The sequence below is a fragment of the Neopelma chrysocephalum genome, unplaced genomic scaffold (assembly GCF_003984885.1).
Source record: "Neopelma chrysocephalum unplaced genomic scaffold, ASM398488v2 Primary Assembly neopelma1_77, whole genome shotgun sequence".
NCBI classification, from domain to species: Eukaryota; Metazoa; Chordata; class Aves; order Passeriformes; family Pipridae; genus Neopelma; species Neopelma chrysocephalum.
Genome location: NW_020897738.1, coordinates 8332584 through 8356862, shown reverse-complemented (window position 1 = coordinate 8356862; position 24279 = coordinate 8332584). Strand labels below are relative to the sequence as shown.

General features: G+C 45.5%; 1 protein-coding gene across 12 annotated transcripts in view; it reads right to left on the bottom strand.

Annotated features, from left to right (window-relative positions):
* Positions 1–24279, bottom strand: part of ARVCF (ARVCF, delta catenin family member) — a 155743-nt gene that overhangs the window by 54344 nt on the left and 77120 nt on the right. For all 12 annotated transcript variants that reach the window (XM_027689413.1, XM_027689419.1, XM_027689416.1 and 9 more), the window contains 3 exons: positions 23652–24259; positions 16255–16754; positions 9512–9695 (listed from right to left, as the gene is read on the bottom strand). In XM_027689413.1, the coding sequence (XP_027545214.1) occupies positions 9512–9695; positions 16255–16754; positions 23652–24259 (1292 nt within the window). The remainder of the gene's footprint in view (positions 1–9511; positions 9696–16254; positions 16755–23651; positions 24260–24279) is intronic.

The window sequence follows — 24279 nt, the reverse complement described above, 5'->3', positions numbered from 1 at the left end:
TCTGTAGCAACATACACATACCAGAATTATCTTCAAGAGGAGGAGATTTAGAAGGAATGAGATCCATGGTAATTAACTGGCACTGTTTCAATGCAGCCATGGGGCAATGCCCCCTGTGCTCCCCCTGACACCCCAAAGGCAGAGCAGACACACAGAGCTTTAGGGTTGGGGTTTTCTGGTGATAAAGAGAAACTTGAAAATACAATGACCAGAGACACATTTTTCTCTGAACATTCAAACCAGTATTTCCAAGGCTATTGCTGTGTCTGCCCTTGGCTGGAGAGGTCCCTCAGCTGCTGTGCCACAGTGCTGGAGTGTTCCTGGCCACTCCCTCTCCCACCCCAGCTCAGCAGGTGTAAAAAGCACTGTGTTTAAAGATCTAGCTGGGAACAGAGACAATGGGCTGGAGATTTTGGTTTTTATATACACAGGAAGCTTAACAGGAATTTTTAAGACATCCTCCTAGTAACACTTCCACCTTTCCCTGGAAGAACTGTGGCTGAGAGCTGAAGCTGAGGCAGAGATGAGCTCTTCCAACAGCCGCTCTGTGCACGAGGCAGGGTCTCAGACTGCCCAAATGGATCCTATTTCTTACTAAAGAACCTTCTAACAGCTATTTTTGTACTGCCAGCCTGGAAAGCAGCACTGGCTCTCCTCAGTCTGTCTCAGCACTGCTGCAGGAGATCTGGGCACTGTGATCTGTGAGCCAGAGAGCTCCCAGTGCTGAGGGGGTTCCCGAGGGGCTGCATGGGTGGCACACACAGGTGGGTGAGTTCTGGCAGTGCTGGGGTGGAGCTGACAGGCAGGATGTGCCCCTCACCACCCCCTGACCAGCACCAGCCCCGAGGCTTCGCTGTTCAGACACTGAGTTTTGTGTAATTCAGCTGATATAAAACTACAAGCTTCTCATAAGTCAAACAAATGCATCAGTTGTACTGTCCACCTCTTCTGGCAGGCAGAACCCTTGCTGGGTACAAACACCCTTCCACGCCCACACTCTGCTTCAACAATTAAGAAATTTTTATCTGGATGCCAGCCAAAGGGCACTGATCAATAATAGTTGTAGTAAATGCACTCTATTTCCGAGTGCATTTCTAGGCCCAGTGTGTCTCAAAGGAGGAATATACAACATTTAAAAATCATTCCATCATTTCATGCAGAAATAGAATGAATTCCATACTTCAGTTCACCTGAAATACCAGAAAGTTTAATTGGTATTAAGTTCATTGTTCTGAAAACAAGAGAGAAAAAGAAAGAAGTTGCCTGTGACACGAAGATAGCCTGATCCAGGCAGCACTGGTCCAGAGGGCTCTGTCCAGCACAGTGCAGTTTGGCAGCAGACAGTTGAATCAGAAATGAAGCAGAGAACATGGTACAGAAAGCAGAGAGAAGCCAAAGTCCAAATGAAATGAGCAGAAAGCTGGAGGAGCTCCAGGGATGGGGATGTTGGGCAGGGAGCAGCTGTTGGACTGAGAAAACGTGTCTGAGGCCTGGGCAGGAGATCCCCCTGGAGACTGAGACTGCTGCTGCACTCCAGCACTCACCTCCCAGTCAGACCCAGGAGAGCAGCAGCAGAGCAGCCCCAGCTTCTCTGCCTGTAAACCCTTCCAGCTATTTGAACAAAGGTTTTGTTTAGTTGATCAAATGCTCAGATGAGGACACACCAAAAGGCACCCTCGAAAAAGGGCTTCAGGAGCTCCGTCTGTGCTCCAGTGCCACTGGCACAGAGCAGGAGATCCACAGGGACACTGAGATGGGTCTCATACCCATGTCAGCACTGCCTGCAGGAGCTCCCTGCAGTAAGCAGGGGCTCAAAGTACAGCTTAACAAAGGATGGACTTGACATCTGTGCCTTGTCATCTGTGGCTTTCCACACTCCTGACATGGTTAATGCCCTTTCAGCAACATGTGACTGGGCACCTCCTGCCTGACCCCTCAGAGGAGCACAGTCTGTCCTCCTGGGATGCAAAACGATGCAGAAACACATCATACAAGAATTCCATGATGCCCAGCAGCCACTCAGCTCCCAAACTACTCCAGTCTCTGCTCTGAGGGAAGGCCAAGGGGCTCTCCTTGCTTTATCACACGTTTGCCGCCATGTGAAAAGAATCTCAGAAACCCAAAAATGAGTATTTATCTAATAAAGCATCACATCCAACAAGCCTTCCAAAGCAGACCATGCCCATTACAGGAGCTGCAGAGCTTTGGTGCAGCCTTGTTCTTCATCCCAGCACAGCAACAGCTGTTTCTGTAGATTCCCTTCACTGACAGCCAAGGGAGGACGGACCCAGATTCATCCCTAAGTAATGACAGAAGGCAATAAGCAAGTGCACAACTTTAAATTTATACTTCAAGATATGATTGTAAAGCATTAAGGTTGCATGTAACTAGGTTATGTCTCTGCTGCTAAAACCTATGCATAATTTATTTATATTACAAGCTAAACACCAGGAACTGTCAGGAGGAACCCTAACAGCTCCTTACTAGCACGAATTAAACGCTCTGCTCATCATATAAGCCCCAGGACAGCCATATGCTGTGATCCTGCACAGTATCAGTAAGCTAATTAAGAAACTGCCTTCATTCACTCCTCTCTTTTGTGTGGGTTTTTAATTTGAGTTGATTTTTTCCAGTCTGGGTTGGGCAGATAAGCTCCTTTTTCGTGCTGCCTGCTGCCTCCAAAGTGAAGATTCACAGGCAAATTTGGGTTCTGTTTCCTTCTCTGAAAGTCCAGTTCCCAAACACCTGCTGCACACCCAAGTACTGACAGTATCTTTGGCTCCAGTACCTGGAGCAGCAACCTCCCAAAGGCTGCACCCACCCTGCAAACAGCACGAGTGCAGCACGATGGGTGGGTGGGTGGGCAGAGATGGCAGCATCTGCCCTCTGTTCCTCTGGTGGGACAGGGAAGCACCAAGCTTTGGAAGGAGTTCTCTCCAGGCCTCCTTGGTTAAATACCTGCCCCACAAAAGCATAGGAAAGGACTACCTGACCTAGGCTAGGGAAACACACTGAGTGAGGAGGAAAACCTTTTGACTTTGTCCAAGAACCCTCTCTGGAGTCAGGGGAGAAGCGCAGCTGCCCCAAGGAGGGCTCTGTACTAATGCTAATTTGCTGCTGATAGGAAAAGAAAATAAAGGCTGGCACCTGAAACCCCACATTTCCCCATCTTCTTGTTCTGCCACGCTCCGATGAGCAGAGCTCCCCTGGCACCAAGGGCAGCTCCTCTGGCAGCACTGCAGCAGCATCACCTGAACTTCACCTCCTGCCCTCTGCTCTGCACCACACAGCTCTGCCAGGGCAAGGCTTGCACTCAAGTGCCTTCTTGCTTCAGTCAGCTGGAGATGAAGCTCCCTCCAGTACAGAGAGTGCACGCAGGACAAATATTATGTGACTGCCACCACACACTGTTATCATGCCTGCAGGACCTAAAGATGGATAGAGCTTGAAAGTAATGCACTTTGAAAGCTCTAATTCCCAGGCACTTCTCTTCAGAGAAAAGCCACACATTAATCATTAATAAGAAAGAAGGGCATAAGCACCTGGCTTTGACAGCCCTTCTTCCTTCCGTTCCTCAAATTCGGCAGAGATGGGAAGAGAGGACAGGCACACCAGACTCACTGACAGGGGAAGAGAGGACAGGCACACCAGTCTCACTGACATGGGAATAAAGAACAGGCACACCAGTCTCACTGACATGGGAAGAGAAGACAGGCACACCAGCCTCACTGACATGGGAATAAAGGACAGGCACACCAGTCTCACTGACATGGGAAGAGAAGACAGGCACACCAGCCTCACTGACATGGGAATAAAGGACAGGCACACCAGTCTCACTGACATGGGAAGGAAGAACAGGCACACCAGTCTCACTGACATGGGAATAAAGAACAGGCACACCAGTCTCACTGATAGGAGAAGAGAGGACAGGCACACCAGTCTCACTGACATGGGAATAAAGAACAGGCACACCAGTCTCACTGATATGGGAAGACAGGACAGGCACACCAGACTCACTGACACACTCAGTGCAGCTGTTTCCAGGGTGCAAAGACAGAGACCTTTTCTGCCCAAACAAGAGCACACATTGCTGACAAACCTCCTGTCCCTCCCTGTGCCTCCCAGACACACACACTCCTGCCACAACAGCAGGTGCTGTGGGTGTGGGACACACACACACTGTGGTCACAAACACACAAAGACATGAGGACTCAAGGAACACATCACTGCCATTGTTACCCACGACTGAAGCAAGTCACATCTGCAGGACAAGATGCACGTGCAGGCAGCACAATGCTCTCTGCCCTCCTTAGAGGAAAAAAAGGCTTAAGACATTCTCATTAAAAGATTCTATTTGACACATCCTAAGTATTAATGATTTACCATCAAGCTCTTGCAGTTGTCTTTCCTCTGAAGTACCTCAGAGGAGCCTGCAGATACTTAAACATCATTTCTCAGCCTGGTGCAGTTCTGTTTCTGGCTCTGAATCCCCGGAGTCTTTATCTCACGCTTACCAGACCTCTTAGGCTTTGATTCCATGGGAGCAAACTCTTAATTTATACCTACAGGAATTGCTTATTCCCAGTTAATGTCTCTGGGATCAACCCCTTCAAAATCCTGGAACTACTGGTATTTACCAGCTTCAGGGGAAGGTAGGACAGAGGTGCCAGTCCCACATTAAAGACAGGACAGTGAAGATCAGTGACTGAAGCCCAGATCCACTCAGAAGCCTGAGTCTCAAAACCAGGAGGAGAGATGGCCATTAAAAGTCAGACCACAGAAAGGTTTACACCATTAATCTTGCCTGTAATTATGTCAGTGCAGCAGCAGCACAGCAAATAAATCCACACTCCTCAGGTCTCATGTTCCAGTTCCAGCCACCAGGTTGTCCCTTCCCTTCTCAGGAGCTGATGTTGGACAAGCTGTTCTGTGCAATCCTGAGCTGAAGAATCCCTGGTTTCTGGGCAAGTCAGGTGGGGGCAGTTTGTTTGTGTTCACACAGCACGGCCAGGGCTCTGAACCCTGAGGCTGTTTGTGAGTGTGGATTTCTGTGTGCTTGGAGAACTGACAAGAAATGCTGCAGCTACAGATGGTACCCCTGGAAAAGAGGAGCACTTTGCATCTGTTTGCTATGCAAATTAATTCATTTAACATTTGTTGACAGCAGGTCAGTTTAGCACAGGAATCAGGCTAGAAAGTTGGCAATTTAGGAACTAAGTTCTACTCTGTCCTCTTTAGAAGTGAAAAAATCCAAGGGAGACTTAAAAGTAATTAGGCAGAAAACAGCAATTAAGCCCAGAATGAATTTAATTTTTAAACCACTAAAATCCTTGCAGCTTCCAGAGAACTAGGAATCATGGTGGGTATCTCCAGAGAAGACAAAAAAGGTGATGTGACTTCAGCAGTGCTCTGACCCACAGACCCAGCACTTCCCCTGGAAAGATGCACCAAATCATTACATGATTTCAAATGCTTCTGGACTGCAAACCCCAGTAGGGACTTAGGAGTTTAAAGACCACAAAAAAAAGGACCGTTAACTATAACAGACATTCTACACATACCTAGAAGAATAAAATGCAACGTGAAGACATAAAACTTGTAAATGCAATGAAGGAACATCTGTGTATATTTAATGATCCTCCTAGCACCAAATGTCTTCCTTACTTCTTCCCCAGTCCTACTTTTTCATAACCAAAAATTCAGTTTGCTTTGTTTTTTACTGTTCCTTTCCAGACTTCTACCATACATGTTTCTTTTACCAGCTTCAACAGAATGTAAGAATACCTCTATTTTATAGAATTACACCCAAGGCAGAATCCCTCACAAGGCTCGTGACCATTTTCAGTAGTAAAATGATTATGGATACTGCAGATCTATTAATCATATTGGGTCTGCCCCCAGAAACAAAGCACAGCAATGCAAGAGAAAGCATCTTTTTCCTGATCTCAGGATGAGAATGGAGACAAAATTACCATCACCTGCACTAGTTTATGAAATCTTGGTAAAGATTACAGAAAAAGCATCCAAAAAATTTCATTACCAGACCATCCTTTGCAAACTGGATGTGCTGCCAAGCTTGCAATGAGGAATACAGCACTCCCAAAACATTTATTTGAGCAGAGCTTTTAGCAAGTGAAGTACAGAGTGAGATGGCACAGAGAACCCACAAGTTATGTTCCAGATGAAACCAGGATTCAAAAGATCCCTACAATGGACACAGTCATGCAAGAAGCCTTAACTTCAGAAGGAGCCCTTAAAGTAAACACTGTCTCCCAAGTCAATACAGACTTTAACCAGCTGCCTCTTCTCCCTCTGATTCTCACTGTGTGTACATAGAGTCACCTATGGCAGCTGGAATGGACACTGCCAAGGATCCCAGGGAATCCCAGAGTTCAGTAACATGGCAAAAGAGAGCACAGGAATGGCCTTCCTGATGAGAACAAACTGTGCAGCTCCTCTGATTTCCCAGTGACCAGAGGTCCAGTGTTCCTCAGCCATGCCCAGACAGGTCCAGTCCTGAGTGCAAGTCCTGAGGCCACACAAGGGAAATGAGCCTCGAGCATCCCCGAGGGACTGGTGTCCTTTCAGCCATGGGTAACTCAGGCTGTACAAAGGTAGGAAGCTGCCCTGGCTCTGGCCCAGGGGCAGAGGGCATGGATCATGCCTCTCATCTCACCAGGTTCATTCCCAGCTCTGGTGCAGTTCAGGTGTCTGCTCAGGTACTGGCCCCAATTACTGACCCTGCTGCAGAATCCTCCCTGCACTCCCCCATTCCTGCTGCAGCTCTGGCTGGGCTGGAATTCCAGCTGTTCATCCACCCCCAGGCACTTGGGCCAAGGGGACCACGAGGATACAATTCACCTGGACACCAACCAGGGCCTGAACCCCCAGAGTGAGGAGGGAGAGACACTTACAAACTACACAGAGCAAAACCAGTGCTGCTGACAGGACAGGACTGGAAAGGAAAGTGGGATGGATCAGGTTTTGAAGCAGAGGCAAAGGTAAATAACTGTAATGTGGGGTTTGGGTTTTTTTTAATTACTTGTTTTTAATCACTTTGAAATAAGTGTTTCCATGGCTCCACATTATCAAAGGAGAGACCCAGATTAAGAACAAAGCAAAGATGAGTAAGCAGTGTTTAAAAAAAAAAAAAAGGGAAGCAATAATTAACTGGCAGTTCATGCTGTGAATCACTGAGTTTGAAACAAACTCGCCCACATCTGTTGATAAACTTCATTACCTGAAAAAATGATCCTGAAAGGAACACCATCCTGCATGCATAATGCCTGTCTGCTGCCTGGATCCCTGAACTGCAAGGGCACCCAAACCCTCAGGAGCTCAGAGTGTCCCTGTTGTTTGGGAAGACAACCCAGCCCACACCTGAGGCTGGCTTCCAAAGGGGAGCAGGGAGGCTGCACACTGCCAGGAGGACCAACCTCCCAATTAAATATCCAACTGGGAACAGTCTGCAGCCTGCAGTAAGCTCCATTCATGGAAAACTGCTTTTCTAGGAGCAACTACTGTGTCAGTGAGAGAAGCACAGGCAAAGGGGTTTCAACACTGACGTCTGGCACACAGATGGCTGCAACAATTTATTCTCTGCTGGTGTTAACCAGCACATCTTGCTGCTGCTTCTAAGGAGAAGCTGCAGAGGATTCCAACAAACAATGCAAAAATTATTTCCAACAGTTTTAATGTTAATTACTTTTGCTATGTCCATTTACATGCCCAGATCTGGAAGTGCCCTACAAAAGGAATGTGATATCCAGGAAGCAGAATCAGCTGGAAGCTCCTCTCCACCTGCTCCTGCATCTGCCCTGTCCTGGACTCACTCATCTCACTGCAAGTCCCCTGCACCAACAGCACTCAAAATTCACTGGCTGCTGTCCTGATGGGTTTTAAGTGCATCAGGACCATTTTTAAATATCATTAGTTCAAATTCTCTAACATATCTCATTCCTACTATGCTCCACACCCTTCTTCATTAACTTTAGAAATACACTGTCCAAAGGGGCACAGGCTTTTGTGTTTCCTGTAAACCCAGTGACTTACTATTAAATAATAAAAAAAACACCCCCACAACCAATCAACAAACCCAAAGATATCCTGGAATGCAGAAGTTCAGGTGGATCCACATCCTAATAAAATTTTATGATGTGGATTAGGCTAGTCTACTAATGATGAATTTATTGTCTACACTTACTGGAGAATCTCACATTCATTGGGATAATCCTTTTATTCCCCTACCATGACTAATTTCCTCTTGCAGAACACCGTTAGAAAATGAGACACTGGTAAGTGAAAACCTCCCATGTCTGGAGCCTGCTTAACAGACCTCAGCTTCCACTGGGACTGCAAATAATTTCAGTAATGGGCCCTTTCAGAACACTTTTCATTACTTTCTGCATTTGTGAAGTTACTCAGGGGAATAGTTATTGCAATTTAGAGACCACAAGCCTAAGAAACAGAAATGAACCAACTTCTGAGGCTGCATTAATCAGCAAAACTCTGACAGAAGTGCACTTGAGAGCAACAACAGGTAGGATGCCAAACCTTTATTAGTTTTGTTCAAACTAATTGACTTCATCACAAAGCTGAAGAATCTAAACTGGGCATCACTGCTTCATCTCCAAAGTGAAATGAGAGACAACACTGTTCAGGGAACATTGGTTCTTCCAAGGTTTTCAGACTCCTCCTGACCCAGCTTCCAGCAGGTACTGTCCTGCTCTCAAGGTGCTTTCAGAAATGCAAATACAGTACCTAACAAGAAAAGGCTCCTTTGCAAGGAAAAGTAGAAGGAATATCCAGGTTCCTAAATGGTCCCTAAATGGTCAGTAGTTCTCATTTCCCATGGGTCCTAAGTCACCTTTGCTTAAAACAGGAGCGTGTCCTCAAAAGGCTAAAACTGAATCTGTATTTCAAGGTCTGTGTAATTCCAGGAAACTACTTCCCTTACAACTGCAAAAAATGCCTTTTCATAGGAAAGGACCTAAAACCCCAGGAGGGAGTTATCTGAAAACACAGTTGTCAAATAAATAAAACCAGCACCATCGAGGAAAGCAGGAAAGGTACTAAAAGTTCATAGGAACAGCCACTGACCCCAGTGCAATGAGTGTCATGGGGATTCTCAGTGCAATGTAAACTGTGCTGCAGGTAAAGTGCCTTTTCTGTCCTTAGCTTGGTGGTTAATGTCACCTGGTCACCTCCCTGGTGTTACAGTGCCCTCCATGAACCCTCTGCCCTGACCTGGACACAGGACCTGCTCCTCACACTGACCCCACTGCACAGACCCACCCTGAGTCCTACAAGAGAGTCTGTGGCAGGCAAACCCCCCCCAGGCACTGCTGCTGCAGCCACTGGAACGGGATATCCCTGCAGAAACAAAGACGTGATCCTGCCCTTCTGATCCCACTGCTCTCAATGAAATGCAGCCCCAGAGCTGGTGCCCAGTGCCCCCAGGTGCCCAGTGCCCCCAGGTGCCCAGTGCCAGGTGCCCATCCCAGTGCCTCACCGTAGGCAGCCCGAGGTGTTCTTGAACACCGTGGTCCACTCGGCGTCGCGCGGCTTGGAGTCCTCGTTGGGCTCGCTCTCCCAGCCCGAGTGCGGGATGATCACCTCGTTGGTCAGCGTCTGCAGCCCGTGGTTGATGATCACCATCTTCAGGGGCTCGTAGGAGGACAAGTTCCACAGGGTGCCTGCAGGAGGAACGGTGGTTATTAAACAACGAGAGAATAACAGCTACTGAAAATCTCTGGATTAGAATCCCTGGATTCACGGGGAATCGCTCGAAGGTTAAAGCACAAAACTAAACAAAAAGGCAAAACAACTTGGTGAGGAGCCAGACCAGCACCAGCTTAGGGGAAATGCCACAGCTGCTGAAATAGAACCTTTCAAAAGCATGGATACATTTTTATCGAGACATGAATACTGCTGAACTCATCGAGCCCTACAAACAGAGCACATAAAAGCCATGTGCTATTGGAGATTAATAGGATTTTTCTGCTATATACAAATTTTGTTACACTTTAAAGTCTAGCTATGCCTCAAGTAAAAATTCATCCAGTGCAGCAGACAAGTATATTGAGCAAGTCCTGAGAGGGATGAATTTCTGGAGGATCATTGATCTTATGCTTATCTCCTGCACAAGATAATATTTCATTTGAGTCTCCTCTCTGTTATTTACTTTCACATTTTCCTGTCACAGGCAATATCTGTGTTCAAATCTCCTGGTGCCACAAGCATATGATTCCTTGAAGAAGCTGAAAACCAAAACTCCTCTGTCTTTTCATTTTTACCTCAATTATGAGGCAAAGCAGACAGAAGTCAAACATCAAAAACAGCATAATGGAACAACAGCTTTACAAGTACAAAGTACCCCGTGTTAGGTAAGTGATACAACTTCCCAGCAGACCTGTACCAGTGTCCTGACAGTTATTCCTCATTAGAGTGGGACTAAAACAGAACATTCACTTCAGAGACAATTTGTGCACAGCCCCAGCCTGGCACCATCTGAGAACTGTCAGTAACAACACTCGCAGGCAGCCAGACACACACTGCTGCTCTCCCAGGAGGAGTGTGAGGAGCAGCAGAATTTCACAGACACAAATGGAAAAGCTGGATTCCACAGAACATGCAGGAAATCCTTCCTCAGCAGATACAGTATTAACCTGAGGCTCCCTGTGTTACCACAACCACGAATTTGTGAATATACCAGAGCAAAGTGGAGCCCTGCACCTCCTCACACACCTTCACAGCACAGCACAACAACAACACAGGTGTGACCTTTGGGTTCAACCTCCTGAAGCTTTAAAACTCACCATTTCTGAGTCAAATCTGTGGTGTCTCCCATCCAAAGTGAGTTACAAAACCCAGGCAACCTGTTTAGACTTGGGATTCCACATTAACTAATAAAGAAGCTTGGAGGCAGACAACAGAGTGAACATCAGAATGTTTCCTTCAGTCTTCTAAAACCATACAAAAATAATGCTTTTTTGGCCTACTGCCCTTGCCATTCATAGACAACACACTGTATGGGACTTTCATAACCTACTTTTTTAGCTTTAAAACAAGGTTGTGTAGGTAAAATATGAATTCATTTTCTCTTTATACCCATTACAATAAATCACCCTTTTGTTGCTGCAAAACACCAGTTGTTAGAGAATAAGAAAAAACCCCAAACCAAGCAGAAAAGGCTAACTGGCTCCATTTTGTTACTGAAGAAAGCCTTTACTTCTCACAATAAACTGTCTCAAAAACATAAAACATACAAAAAATAAATGCAAGTCAATATTTATAATAAGACTATAAAAACTGACGTGTAAGCTACCCCATTAATTTTAAATACTTCACTAGACAGTCTTTCTTTAGTTATTAAATACCAATTCCTTAAGCATATCAGACTTACTGATATAAAAATGATAACTACAATTAAATCCCTAAATGCATGGCTGGCTCAGGACTTCAAAATTCAAATGCAAAATCTGAACAGCCAGCACTGAACAAGATGGATAAACCCCAGGAAATTATACAGGATAATCATCTCTGGAGCCAACCTAGATTTAACTAGAGAACAGGGGGTGCAGAATTCCCTGGTTCTGGAGGGTTATGCCAGGGTTCCTTCACAGGACCATAAATGGAGCATTTGGTATTTGCAGGGGTTAAAAATTCAGGTTCAAGACTGACTTCAGGGGGAGAATATTCCACAAGAAAGGATACAGAAAATAAACACACTGACAATACATTTTTCTAATTCAAAATTATAAAATCAAGAACTCTAAACCCCAGCATCCTTTCAGCTCTAGAGAAAACAAATTCTGTGGAAGACACTGGTAGTGAGAGCCAGGGAACAAATTGAGATCAGACTGTAGCATTCTGCAGCATAAGAAAAAATCCAAGTGAAATAGAAAAATCCCTGTAAGTTTGACATCCATCTTTACAAATCATTCCCTGCCTCTATTAGCATAACACACTAATGATCTAACAAGCTGGAAACGCTGTTTTTAAAACTCTAAGTTTAATCAATTCAAATGAATAGCACTCCAGAGAAATCATGTCACTAACATGGCAGCACCAGGGAAATGGAGTTATCTCAATTTTCTGGGCTCTTTCACTAAAAAGCCTTGGCCTTTTGGACCACAGACTGTAGGAGTTTTGGGACTAGACAAAGATGAACTATTGCTTTTCAGGTGATGACCACAGTCATGATCAATATTTTATTCATAAATACTATTTGTAATATGCTCACCTATTTCCTACTACAACCATCATCCCTGGTTTTTCAACGTATTAACCAGGGACAACAGCTACAAGTTTTTATTTCAAAAGCACTGATTATTGTAAAAATTTATAACAAAATACTCTAAACATAACTTCTGTAATATTAATAGTGATTAGGGTTACAGCCTTCATTTCCTAAAACTCTGCCTCCTTGGAGCTGGGGAAAGATTTCTGAAGAAATACTGCAGAATACATACATGCTATTCTGAAACCCAGGGGAAATCCTTCCCTGCCTTGCTCTCTTATTTGGAAAAATCCAATGTCACCAAGAAACCAGAAGCCATTTAATTCCTTTCCTGTGGTCCATTCTGGATAGTTTATCACGTAGGAAAATAAAGCACTCTGCAATATATTCCCTGAGCACTTGCTGCACGTTGGTCCTGAAGGGATTTGTTTGACAGACACGTTGGGATGGAAGTCCCAAAGCCTGGAGGGGGTGCTCAGGTTGGGAACCTCAACAGGGACACACCAGGAAAAGGGACCTTCCTCTGACAGGCCTTTAATAGAAAAGGAAGGAGCAACTGAACTGTGCTCAGCACGTTGGACACAGCAGGGACCCCAAGAGAAGCCCCTGGGGAGCAGCCAACAGGATCCCCACACCCAGTGCCTGGAGGTGGGAATTCCGAGCCCGCTGATCCATCTGCCAGTCACCACTCAAGCATCCCAGCAAAATATTTCATCTGCACAGTATTCTGAAGGTCAATCATTTTTCAATTACAGACAATTTGGCAGCGGGAAAATCGCGTCCTGCACCACTTAAAATCAGTGCAATGTCATTAAACAACAAAATCACTCCAATGTTCTCACGGAGAACAAAATTATTCATTAAAGCCACCAACTTCTGATTGCTTTTCAAAGAATGTAATAGAATTTTGGTCTTGCATATCTGATGGGAACATTTCCTCCACAAAAACCTTATCGCTCGAGATAAAACTTTTGTAGCTTTCCCAATCAGAACAGATTTAATTCCTTATCAGCCTAATCCTCATTTCTCTGTTTCTCAAGCAAATGATCCTCTGAGAGTTCAGCAGTACAGCTGCAAGACTAGAAAGAGATGCAAGTAAGAAATTCATGGAATATTTCTCAACACAACTCCAGTCCTGATTTATTTATGGGCACCCTAACAGTTAAATCAAGCATTTCTCAATGCAATAGATGGGAAACATTTTGTAACTCCACACTTTAAAAAGAAAGAAAAGCAAGATCTGTGGTATTTTATGAATGTATCTTGAGTTTTTGAAGGTATTTTTTACACACTCCACAGATGAGGGACATCATGCCCTGGACTAAAGCCAAGGCCTGACTCCAATTAGATGGGAATGGTGCTGTCTCCTGCCAGAAAACAGCCACTCCAAGCAGTGTGTCCCACGTGCTGCCAGGGAGCTCCTGTCCTGCAGGCAGGCAGTGTGCCACACCCAGAGAACCACAACTGCAAGCCTGGAAGTGCTCTTGAATTCAGACAACTGAATTATTTAAACTTCTTTAAGTTACTTAAGTCTCATTGGAAAGCAGGATTACTTTATCATTCATCCACATCTGGGATGAGCTGATGCTGCTGTTCAGCTGTTGAAAAGCAGCCAGTATTGAGTTAAAGAAGTATTAAACCACAGAAAAGTCAATGTGTCACACTGAACTTCAATCTGTTAAAGGCAATAAACAAGCAAACCCTGGATGCCGTTGTGTTCCCTTCTCTTTTCATTGCACTGCTGGTGGAGTCCCCAGAGATTTCACTCCAGACAGAATGAAAAACTTTCGTGGCAAAGGCAGGCTTGGGTTTATCACTGGGGAAAAGCCCCCAGGACAGGAAGCTGAGATTGCTTCCAGGAGAACAGCAGAGCTGAGGTCGGAATTCCTGAGGCTGCACAACACAGGCCTTTTGTGCAGCCCTGCCCCAACGCTCCCTCTGCACTTCAGGCTGGCTCTTGTTTCTCCCTGCTGACTTCTGGAGCTCGTTTTACCAGTGGACAATTGCACATTATCAGCCAGAGCTTTGAACTCCACTGCCAGGGCAGCAGCAGCAGCCACAGAGGCATTGCTGGAATATCCCCTCTCCTGTGCTTGGATGGCTCACACCCGATCTGCTGACAGAGCTTTAGAGGTGCAATGAAATTATTCCTGCTTAGGTGGAGATTAAATGCACATCATCTGGCACTGGACATCTGTTTAGGTTAATGCCTTTAGTATTCCTGGTGTTTTCCAGTAAGAGGAAATAAAGAGCTCTAAATAACAAAAAGCAAAGTGGAATAAAACTACTGCACTTAATTAGCAAGAACTACTGCCAAGTAAAATGCATTTGAACTGTAAAGCTAATTAATCAACTGGAAATCAAAGCAATCGTCATTTATAGTGAAAAGGAAAAACATCCAGTTTGTTTTTGTCATCTCAGAAGTGACTGATTACCACTTAGCATTATAATGATATTCCTTCAGAGTAAATTACAGACTGGCTTCACCTTTCTTGAATATAAGGAAATAAATTTATTGCTTCTCAGCACTCCAGAAATGAGTTTTGATTAAACTAGAACAGTAGATAAACAGATATTCTTTATTTAAAAAAATAAATAAATTTCAGCCTGCCATCACACTAAATGAGCACAACAAATGGAATATAAACACTACCTGCAGAGTTTCCATGTTATGAGGCAGAGCACAGCCAGCTCTCAAAGCACAGCCAGCACGTGCTACCTGGGGGTTCTCTGACAAGAGACAGCTCTCCTTTGCCAGCTCCCTGGAAAAATATCCCTGCTAGTTTCAAACACTGTATATTTAGACCTAGTTTGCTAAATATCCTGTAATGGCTGGGGAAGAACAGATGGAACACCCAAGGCCACTGCTCATCTCAGAGAATTATGACTACCAGTAAAAACTTGGAGAGCTCCCATAATTTTTTGCAGAGATTACAGAATTATGATGTTTACCTCTAATGGCTTAATCCATGTTTGTAATAAGGTCTGCCTGCAGAATCCAACACTGATAAGGCAGTAAACAGTTTCAGCCCTGGACCCATTTTCACCCTCACGAGCTTTCTGAGAAATTCTATTCTGGCACTGAAATTCATTGGAACTGCTCTGGTCTCCATCCAAACATCCCCTGTGGCTGCTGAGAAGAGAAAGGGAAATCCATTTCACTCCTCATGATTTATGGGAGACTGAAGAACAACATCTTTCTCCTTACTTTATGAGATGACATACTTTTCCACCCTTTTCCACTTAATGGCTGAACTTTGAAACTTGGCACATACTTTATTACTCTTTTTGGACAATGTCCAAGACTAAGTTCAAATAAAAACAGGTTAAATAATGGAGTTATAAATGTTTGAAAACTCCCTGCAAACTGTGCATGAATTCAGTAACCTAAAACATAATTCTCCATTTTCCCATCATTGCAACAAACCAACCACACCCAGAGCATCTCAAAAGCAGGCCCTACACTCCCCAAAATCCGAGTTTTCCAGCCCAGAAGTGCTGCAACTTTATACACAGCCTGAGAGTCCCCAGCAGCAGGCTGGAAGTGTTCCTGAGGAGACTGACTGCTCCATAAATATGAAGGAGTGGGGACATGGCAGCAGGATTGTTTTGTAAGAGATTAACAAGGAAAGATTTAGATTAGCATATCTTACCTCATGATTACACCACGCTGAGGGCGAGTGCACTACAAATTACCTGCCAATGGAGCTGCTATAACTCATTTAGGCTCCAGTAACTCAACCACAGGCAGTTGCATGCTACGTCCAAGAAAGCATCATCCATCTCTGAGCAGCCAGGAAAGCCAAGTGCCCCACACACACAGACAATCTCCATCCTCTCCTGACAGCCACGTGTGCCTTCGGCGCTCCCACACCGCGGACGTGCAGCTGAGGAAACAGCTGCAGCCAAGGAGCTAAATTCCCCCTCAGTGCTCTCATCTCCAGAAATTCTGGCTCCTGAGCTGAAAGGACTGTTCTGAAGACTAATTCATTAAAGACAACACAGACACCGACCTGTAATGAGCTCCCTGACTTCCATGTCGTTCGTTTTCCGCAGCAGCCTGATCAGGGCGGGGATCCCGTCGCAGTTCTTTATGGCCACTTTGTTCTCGTTGTCCTTCCCGTAGGAGATGTTCCGCAGGGCCCCGCAGGCCTTGCGGTGGACCTCGGGCTTGGGGTGGTCCAGCAGGCCCACCAGGATGGGGATGCCCTTGAGGTGCCTGACGTCCTTCTTGATCTTGTCGTTCTCGTAGCACAGGTGCTGCAGGTAGGCGGCGGCGTTGGACTTGACGGGGTCGATGGGGTGGCTGAGCATGGCGATGACCTCGGGCAGGTCGGGGTCCCTCCAGCGGGGGTCCTTGCGGATGCTGTCGATGGAGGGGGAGCGTTTGCCCAGGCGGTCGATGCTGGCCATGCTGCCCCGCTCGGGCTGGGCCAGCGGCGCCGCGTACCCGCCGTGCAGGTACGGGATCCTCTCCTCCACCAGCTCCGGCTCCACCGGCTCCTCGTAGCCCCTGCGGGAAACGACGGCCCCGAGGTAAAGGAAAGGCAAAAAGAAAGGAGAAAGGCACATTTCAACAGCTGTAACTCTGAGGCAGCGCAGTGATTTCAGCCGTTAGCATCACAAACATCATTAGGGGCAGCGTGTTTACAATTTCCAAAAATTTATTTGTAGTAACTTGAAAATTAACCATAGTGGAGTTCTCGGCAGTGACGGGACTCCAGCACAGTGTTTGTTTGGCTGGCAGTGAAATGATGACAGGAACTGCAAGCCATCAAACAGATTGCTTTCATTTTGGTCACTTAGCAAAACAATTACAACGGAGCTGGATTATGTTCAGTAGGAAACACTGATCTTCATTAATGCTGCTACTTCTGCAACAAACCAAAACTCTAATTAAAGGCATTCAAGGTCTGGGCAGAGACCACAGACACTTTTCAGCACGTCTGAGAAGTTCCAGTACACTTCAACGTTGATGCTCACACCAGTGTACCCCAACACTCTTCTTAATCAACGTTACCATAAACCAACTTCTCAGGTGTAACTTTTTGTCAAACCATCAGCACCCTTTTACATTACTGTATTTTCCTGGACAGGTTCATTACTGTCTCAGTATTGCCATTCTCACAGTCAAGCAAGTGTTTTTAACTGCTACAAAATGATTCCTAAAATCTTTCATCTGAAGCACTGAGTGATGTTATTGAACCATTTCTGATGTCATGCTCAAGTACAGACTATCAGAACTCAGGAAGAAAATGGAGCTTGCTGTTCTCCCCAAGGGACTGCTAATTAAACCAGGCTCTGGGGAGAGGAGCAACCGGAGGTGGAGACTGAACTCAGCCTTGTACAATTAACGCTTTTAACGTTAGAAGTGCCTCTCCTCACTTTAAGTTGCTTTAATTGCTGTTCTAGACCATAAACTGAATGAAAGGATAAAAATGGGCAAGTATCCAAACCCCAGAATGAATCTGAAGAAATCCTTTTATCGATGGAGTATTTGTGTATGTATAATTCAGGAGTTGCTCCACACAGTAATTTACACTGCCTGGACAGTCCTATTTTCTGTTTGAGTACAAAGCTGTTTCCATCGTTCCAAGAAGAAAGCAACAACATTGAAAAGATTTACTTTATGCATCTACACAGGGCAGAAGGATTAACAAAACTTTTTAGCTACTCCTCAAGCAAAATTCTATTTTCACAAATGCAAATTTGTGACAACCAGCATTAAAACTACAACAAAATCTCATTTCTCAAACTCATCCTCATGTTAAGAGTTCTTACTGATTGCACAAAAGAAAAGTAGCAGAAGATTAATTTTAATAATTGCCCTCTGCACAGCTGTTGCTTACCTGACTTGGTAACTTGCAATTCAGCACGTCTCAGTCCTGTGAGCTGCCACAGGATAACTGTGCACCACCTCAATTACACCTGCACAATTAAGTCTCTCTCTTCCCCTCATCCGTGCAAATACACAGAGATAATTACTGCCTCGGGATGCAGTTTGTTTGCTTTATTTCCATAAAGCCCTCCAAACAGAACCACACAGATGGGCCCATCTTCCTCATGCTCTATCCTCTTCCCTGTGCCACACAGAGCCCCTTGGTTTCACTACATTTGCCAAAATAAAACTTCAGTTAGGACTTTAAATTGCAATGCTGTCATGACAGAAGAGAGAGCACCACATAACTGGTGCTAGTGTTTTCATACAGTCCCATCCCCACATGAACCATTCACCTGTAACTGTCCCTGCCAACCCCAACCTGCTTCTGCTGGACCATCTCCTCAGAGAAAGAAAAGATTGCACAGCTAACACCCCCATCTCAGCACACAAAGACAGCTACTCTGGAACAAGACAGGGGCTCTCAAGTACCTGTAGAGAAAGGATGAATTCAAAAAACACAATTGCTGAAGTAATCCCACACAGGTCAGGTCCAACACACCTGTGAGGATGAAACAGTGTCAAGAGCCGCTGGTTAATGCACCGGGAACAAAACTCCACCACTGCACAAGGCAGCAAAGAAAACACCTGGACACTTGACCCTTGAAGACCCCAATCATTATCTAGAAACTCTGAGATCCTGGTATGACTCAAGAGCTGCACAAGAAAGCCCAGTGAAGGCAATTATCACACCAATTCAGTCACATGACTGAACACAGTGATCAAGGCTGAAGAAGGTTAAAAAAAAACAGGGGAAAAAACCCAACCAAACAAAACCAACCACAAAGCAACCATACTGCAATTAAAGAAAAAGAATGCTGAAATATTCAGAGCTTCCCTTGTATAATATCAGCTTTGCCACTGTTTAATAGCATCGAAGGGAAGGAGTTTACCAAAACAGATGGTCTGAAAGGAGCAAAACAACTGCTGAGGCAGCACAAGGCAGAAGTGCCACAGACCCCGACTGTCTGAGCAGCCTGGGCCACAAAGCACAGGGAAGGGTGGACTGGCCAACAGCAAAGAAGGCAAAAGCACGTGTCTATCAGGGAGTTAAACACCCTGAGCACCAACACATTTACACACAAGGAGAGTAAAGAACTCATCTTTTTGAGTCAGACTGGTGCAGGTCAAACCCCATTTTTCACTTTCAGCAGCGGCTGTGCTGGGGAGGAAAAGCCTCTCGACACAGAACAGGAGCAACAAGAGCTGCAGCACATCCAGTTGTTGGTTCTCAGGAGGCCAAGAGCTCTTTACTCCTGGGACTGAGGAGTCTGGTACTGTGCCAGACTGGCTGACTGCAGGCATCCTGCCTTCCATCTGTCTGGAGCCAGGCAGCTGAGTTCTCAGGATGGCATGGGTCTCACTAATCACCTGTCTCAGGGCACTGATCAAAACATAGCCCAGCACAGATAAAAACAGGGAGAGAGCTCGTGCATTTATCATCTTCCTCTTGGCTTCAACACAGGCACATTTGAGTAAACAGGTGAGGGATTTAAACATTTAATCCTCAACAACTTATACAAGTGTTACATTCCCCACAGTTTGCAGCTGGCGTCTGCTTTGGATAAAAGACCAGAAAGGCTTGAGATCTCAGTTGGGAACTTTGTGCCAAACACTGAAGAGGAAACGTGAAGACCCTGCAAGAATGAGGTTCTGCTTTTGCCAGGCTCTGTCCCCTGAGAGGATACACAAGAGGATCCAAACAGGAGTGAATCCTCTGCTGAGACAAGTCTGAATTATGGGCCACACGGTTAAAACACCCAAATCCACTGGACTGGAACCACCTAAAATCTGCCAAGGGCTGAGCTGACTCAGGTCACCTCCTGCCACACTGAACTGCCACCAGAGAGGAACAGACTGAGAGCAAATCCAGCTAAGGCAGAGACTCAGAAAAAAAACAGGTATTTTTCAAAATGTCCATGGTGTTTGCTTTGCCCTGTTCTGCCCAGGCACGTCCACAGCTCCCATCCTGGCCCATCCCAGTGCTGCCCACACACACCTGGAATGAGCAGGCCTAGGACAGAAGTGCTGACTGACAGTTCACCTACAAATACAGGCCCTTAAATCTGGGATTCCAAAAAAGACACCAGAAGAAGAAGGAGACTGACATGCACGTAACACCCATATTCTCACACAACACAAGCAGGAAGGACCTACTGTTGCAGTTATTTAATCTAAAATCAGGCTCATTTCATGGTAATAATAACTTGGACCATGAAATGACCACCAAACGTAGTTTCAGTCTCTTAGATCAGGCTTCTGACACGGGAAATTTAACAGCAGAAAACTGTTTTGTTGTTGATTTAGTCAACATAAAAAATTTATATCCTGTCTAGTCTGGAACAGTAACACTGGTAATAGCTGCTCCAGAGTCTGCAAGTGCAAACTGCAGTGATCCACTCTGGAAAGGAATTACCACAGAGGCAAGGAAAAGCTGAACAAGAGATAAATTAAATAAACAAGATGAATTATGACTTAGCATTTTTTCTCAGCTCATCTGTGTTAACTTCGATTTAATAATCAAGAAATATGCAGATAATAGTAAGGATGCTTTTTGTGAATAAAAAATATCCAGTACTTCCTGTTTCTCTTTCAAAAAGGACTCTATGGAACAGATCTAGCAACACTAAGACTGCTATAGTAAAACACCTCCTAATATAATAAATGCAACCCATCAAATGAAGAAAAAAGGTAATAAACCCAATTAAAGATGTGTAATTACCCTCATAAGTAAACCTGAGTAGTATTAAATCAGCATTATACACCCCAAATGCCTTTCTCTCCCTCAATTTATTATGCAACCTGACTTACACCAAACCAGAGCACAGGCTGAGGGAAAGAACATTAAGTACCAGGTACTCTTGCAGAAAGTAATATATCTCACATCAGAGACAATATAAAAGAAAACAAGAAAGAAACCCAGGCACAAGCACTGAAGAGCCAACAGAGGGAATATCTGCCTTTGTGCATTCCTCTGGATTTGTAGATGTTTGTGAGGAGGCACATTTTTCCCCAATTTAAAACTAAATATAAGTAGCTTAAAATGAGGCTGGTGATGACAGAGGGAAAGTGCCACAGGTGTTTATCTCTGTGATCCAATGGAGCAGCCAAGGCATGGGAAGAACAACCTGTGCTTGTCATCCCCCTGAGCAGGATCCCCCCAGACACAGTCGGGCTGCCCCCTCCTCTCACAGGGAGTCCCACTCACTGCCACCAAACCTGGCCTCAGTCCCCTCACCCAGGACAGTTTCAGCCTGGGAACTCACAGCAAAGGTTCTTCTTCTGCCTTTAAACCATTCACAAATGGGGCAGCACCTACTGGGGGGGAACTGAGAGGGAACTCAGCGAGTGGGTCAGTGCAGGAATTCTGCTGGTGACAGGATGAGGAGCCCAAGCTGAGAGCTGGGGCAGTGCAGAACATCCAACAGGGCTGTTATCAAACCTGCACATACAGACTTTGGAAAGCAGAAATGCCACTGATTCATCACATTCAGTTAATCATTTTCACAGGAATAACTTATTTAAAAAAAAACAGAGAGGAATAATAAGTTAGTAATTACCCTCATCCAGCACAAAGCACTATTTGTCGTCTGCAGTTTCTTGCAGATCAGTAGCATGTCTGAAATGCAGGTTTATTGAATTGTTCAAGTATTTCTTTGAAATGTCAAAAAGTAACTACTTATGAAGAGGCCCTCACACAATCTTCTTATGTTCTCAACAGCTAAAGTTTGCTGCCACAGTCAGGCTAATTATTTGTCAAAGCCTCTTGATCATATTAAATATGGGAAAAAAAAACACAACAAAAGAAATGTAATAGAAAAATTGTGAATTGGTCCTATCCAAAGTGCAAGGAACAATAAATCAAAGGGATGTTAAAAAACACCAAAAAAACTTTTAAAATGCAAATGAGTAGGTTCTAAGAATGCTTTTAATTATTCATCTTGCATACAGTTTGAAAAATTTTAATAAAAATTTAAAATCATTGATACCTGACTGTTTTTAAATGAGAAATGCAAACTTGTTTAGTGGCAGAGGAGCACCAACTCAAGCCTGATAGATTGCTCAGTATTTTGGCACCCACTGGGTGCAGGTGTTCCCTTTGGCCCCATAAAACACGGATGTGGTTCCACTGGTGGCTAAATTAACAAGGTCAAAGACGTCCCAGGGGGACTTACAGGGTGCTCTGAGAGATACACCTCGACACCTTTCCACTAGGTTTTTGCCTTCTTTTTTTTTTTTTTTAATATAGATGACAATTTCCAAGTGTTTGATTCTGTTTAGCTTTAAAATGAACTTCTGGACACAGGAAGGAAGACAGAGCTGTGCAAGCACGAAGGAGGCAACACCTCCAAGCTTGAGCACTCCAGGAGAGCAGAAAGGCCTCCACAGACCCCACTGACCACCATGGCCAACCCAGCAAAGCCTCAGGGCACAAGGGTTAAGTCTGAAGACTGTCTACACACACAGAGCAAGTGGATCCAGACCCTCTTTACAGCTCTGGCAACTGCTCTAAATTAAAAGGGAAAGAATGAGAACTAAATCCATATCAAAACATGAACCACAAGGACAGGACTTCGTGCAGGCACAGGCAGAATTTGTACATCCCTTGGAAAACAAAGCATTACAAGTTTTTCAGGTCCATACAAGATGACTTTTGGCTGAGTAATCTGACTCTTTCCCTGAGCTTGTGGGGGGTTGGATTCTTTTCCTCAAATGCAAGAGCAGATATCTGTGAACCCAGCATAAACAACTGATATCAAAAAACATGGCATAAAATAATACATCCCCTAGAAACTGGGCTGAACCAGAAGTAATTTGTGACTCATCACTTTAGTTACATCAAATACAACACAGACACTCTTATCCCCCCTTAATAGAGGTACAGGACAAAACAATGATCCAAGTCGTGCAGATCTGTGAGGTTCTGCACAGCCTGGTCATGCAGCTGAGGGGGTGTGGTTAGCACAGGGTCAGGGCTGAGGCTGCCCAACACCTCCCAAGACAGTCTTAACATAGCAAGGCCCTCCAGCAGCAGGTATCTGCTCGTCTGCAAGCCCAGCCAGCTGTTCAAAATTTCTGTTTGACACATATGCACACAACCACACCTGCCAGAAATCTCACAGATCCCTCTTTTCACCTTGCTAGTGTGGGATGGCTCCAGGACAACACAATGCAACCACAAGTCTTCTTTAGGGAAAGAAATTAACTTAGCCCCCTTGTACAAGATCATCCTTTTTTCTAAAATTAACCTGAACTAAGCAGCCCAGAAACACAATGAGAGGGTTCTTGAGCCCTACCCTCACTCTCTTCTGTACTTCATGTGTGTTTTGCAGTCATTTATGGGCTAATGATACGGGCACCCTGTTTTTCTGTCACATAACTCCAGAACTTACCAGATCAGTAACTGAATGGACATGACTGAATAAACCAAACAGCTGCAGGTTAGCACTGCGAGGAACAAGGGGGTTTTACCTTCCTTTGTGAGGCCTCCCTCTCTCTGGCACCCCCGCAGACGTCCTCCTGTTCACCGTGGAGTAATCGGGATCCAGTTCATAGCCTTCATCGTCCACCCCCAGGCTGCGGTTGTCGTCCTCCAGCCCGTAGGGCTCGGGCTGGAAGCGCTCGGGCTGGGAGCGGTTCAGGTCAGCGTTGCTGCCCACGGGCACCTGAGGCTGGGCCACGGGGCCGTAGTTGTCCCTCCTGCTGGGCAGAGTGAAGCTGCCATCGTCGGGTCGGTAGGTGCTCCCCGGCACGTAGGCGTAGCGGGGCCGGTAGCCCACGCCGCGGGACAAGCTGCCGTAGCTGTCGGACAGGTCCCCGTAGCCGTCGTGGCCCAGGTACGGGCGGTACTGGCCCTCGTGGCCCTCGGGGTAGGAGTCGTTGTAGCTGTTGTAGGACCTGGTGAGCGTGGAGGAGGCCTGGGGGGTGATGAAGCGCTCGCCGTTCTTGAGGTACCTCCTGTCGATGGAGTCGGTGTAGCTGCCCAGGGGCGAGGAGCCGTCCATGGCGGGCAGCCCGTCCGGGCCCAGCGGCACCTGGCGCACCGTCCTCGTGGTCACCGTCTTCACCATTTTGGTGACCTGGGAAGAGGCAGGGAGTG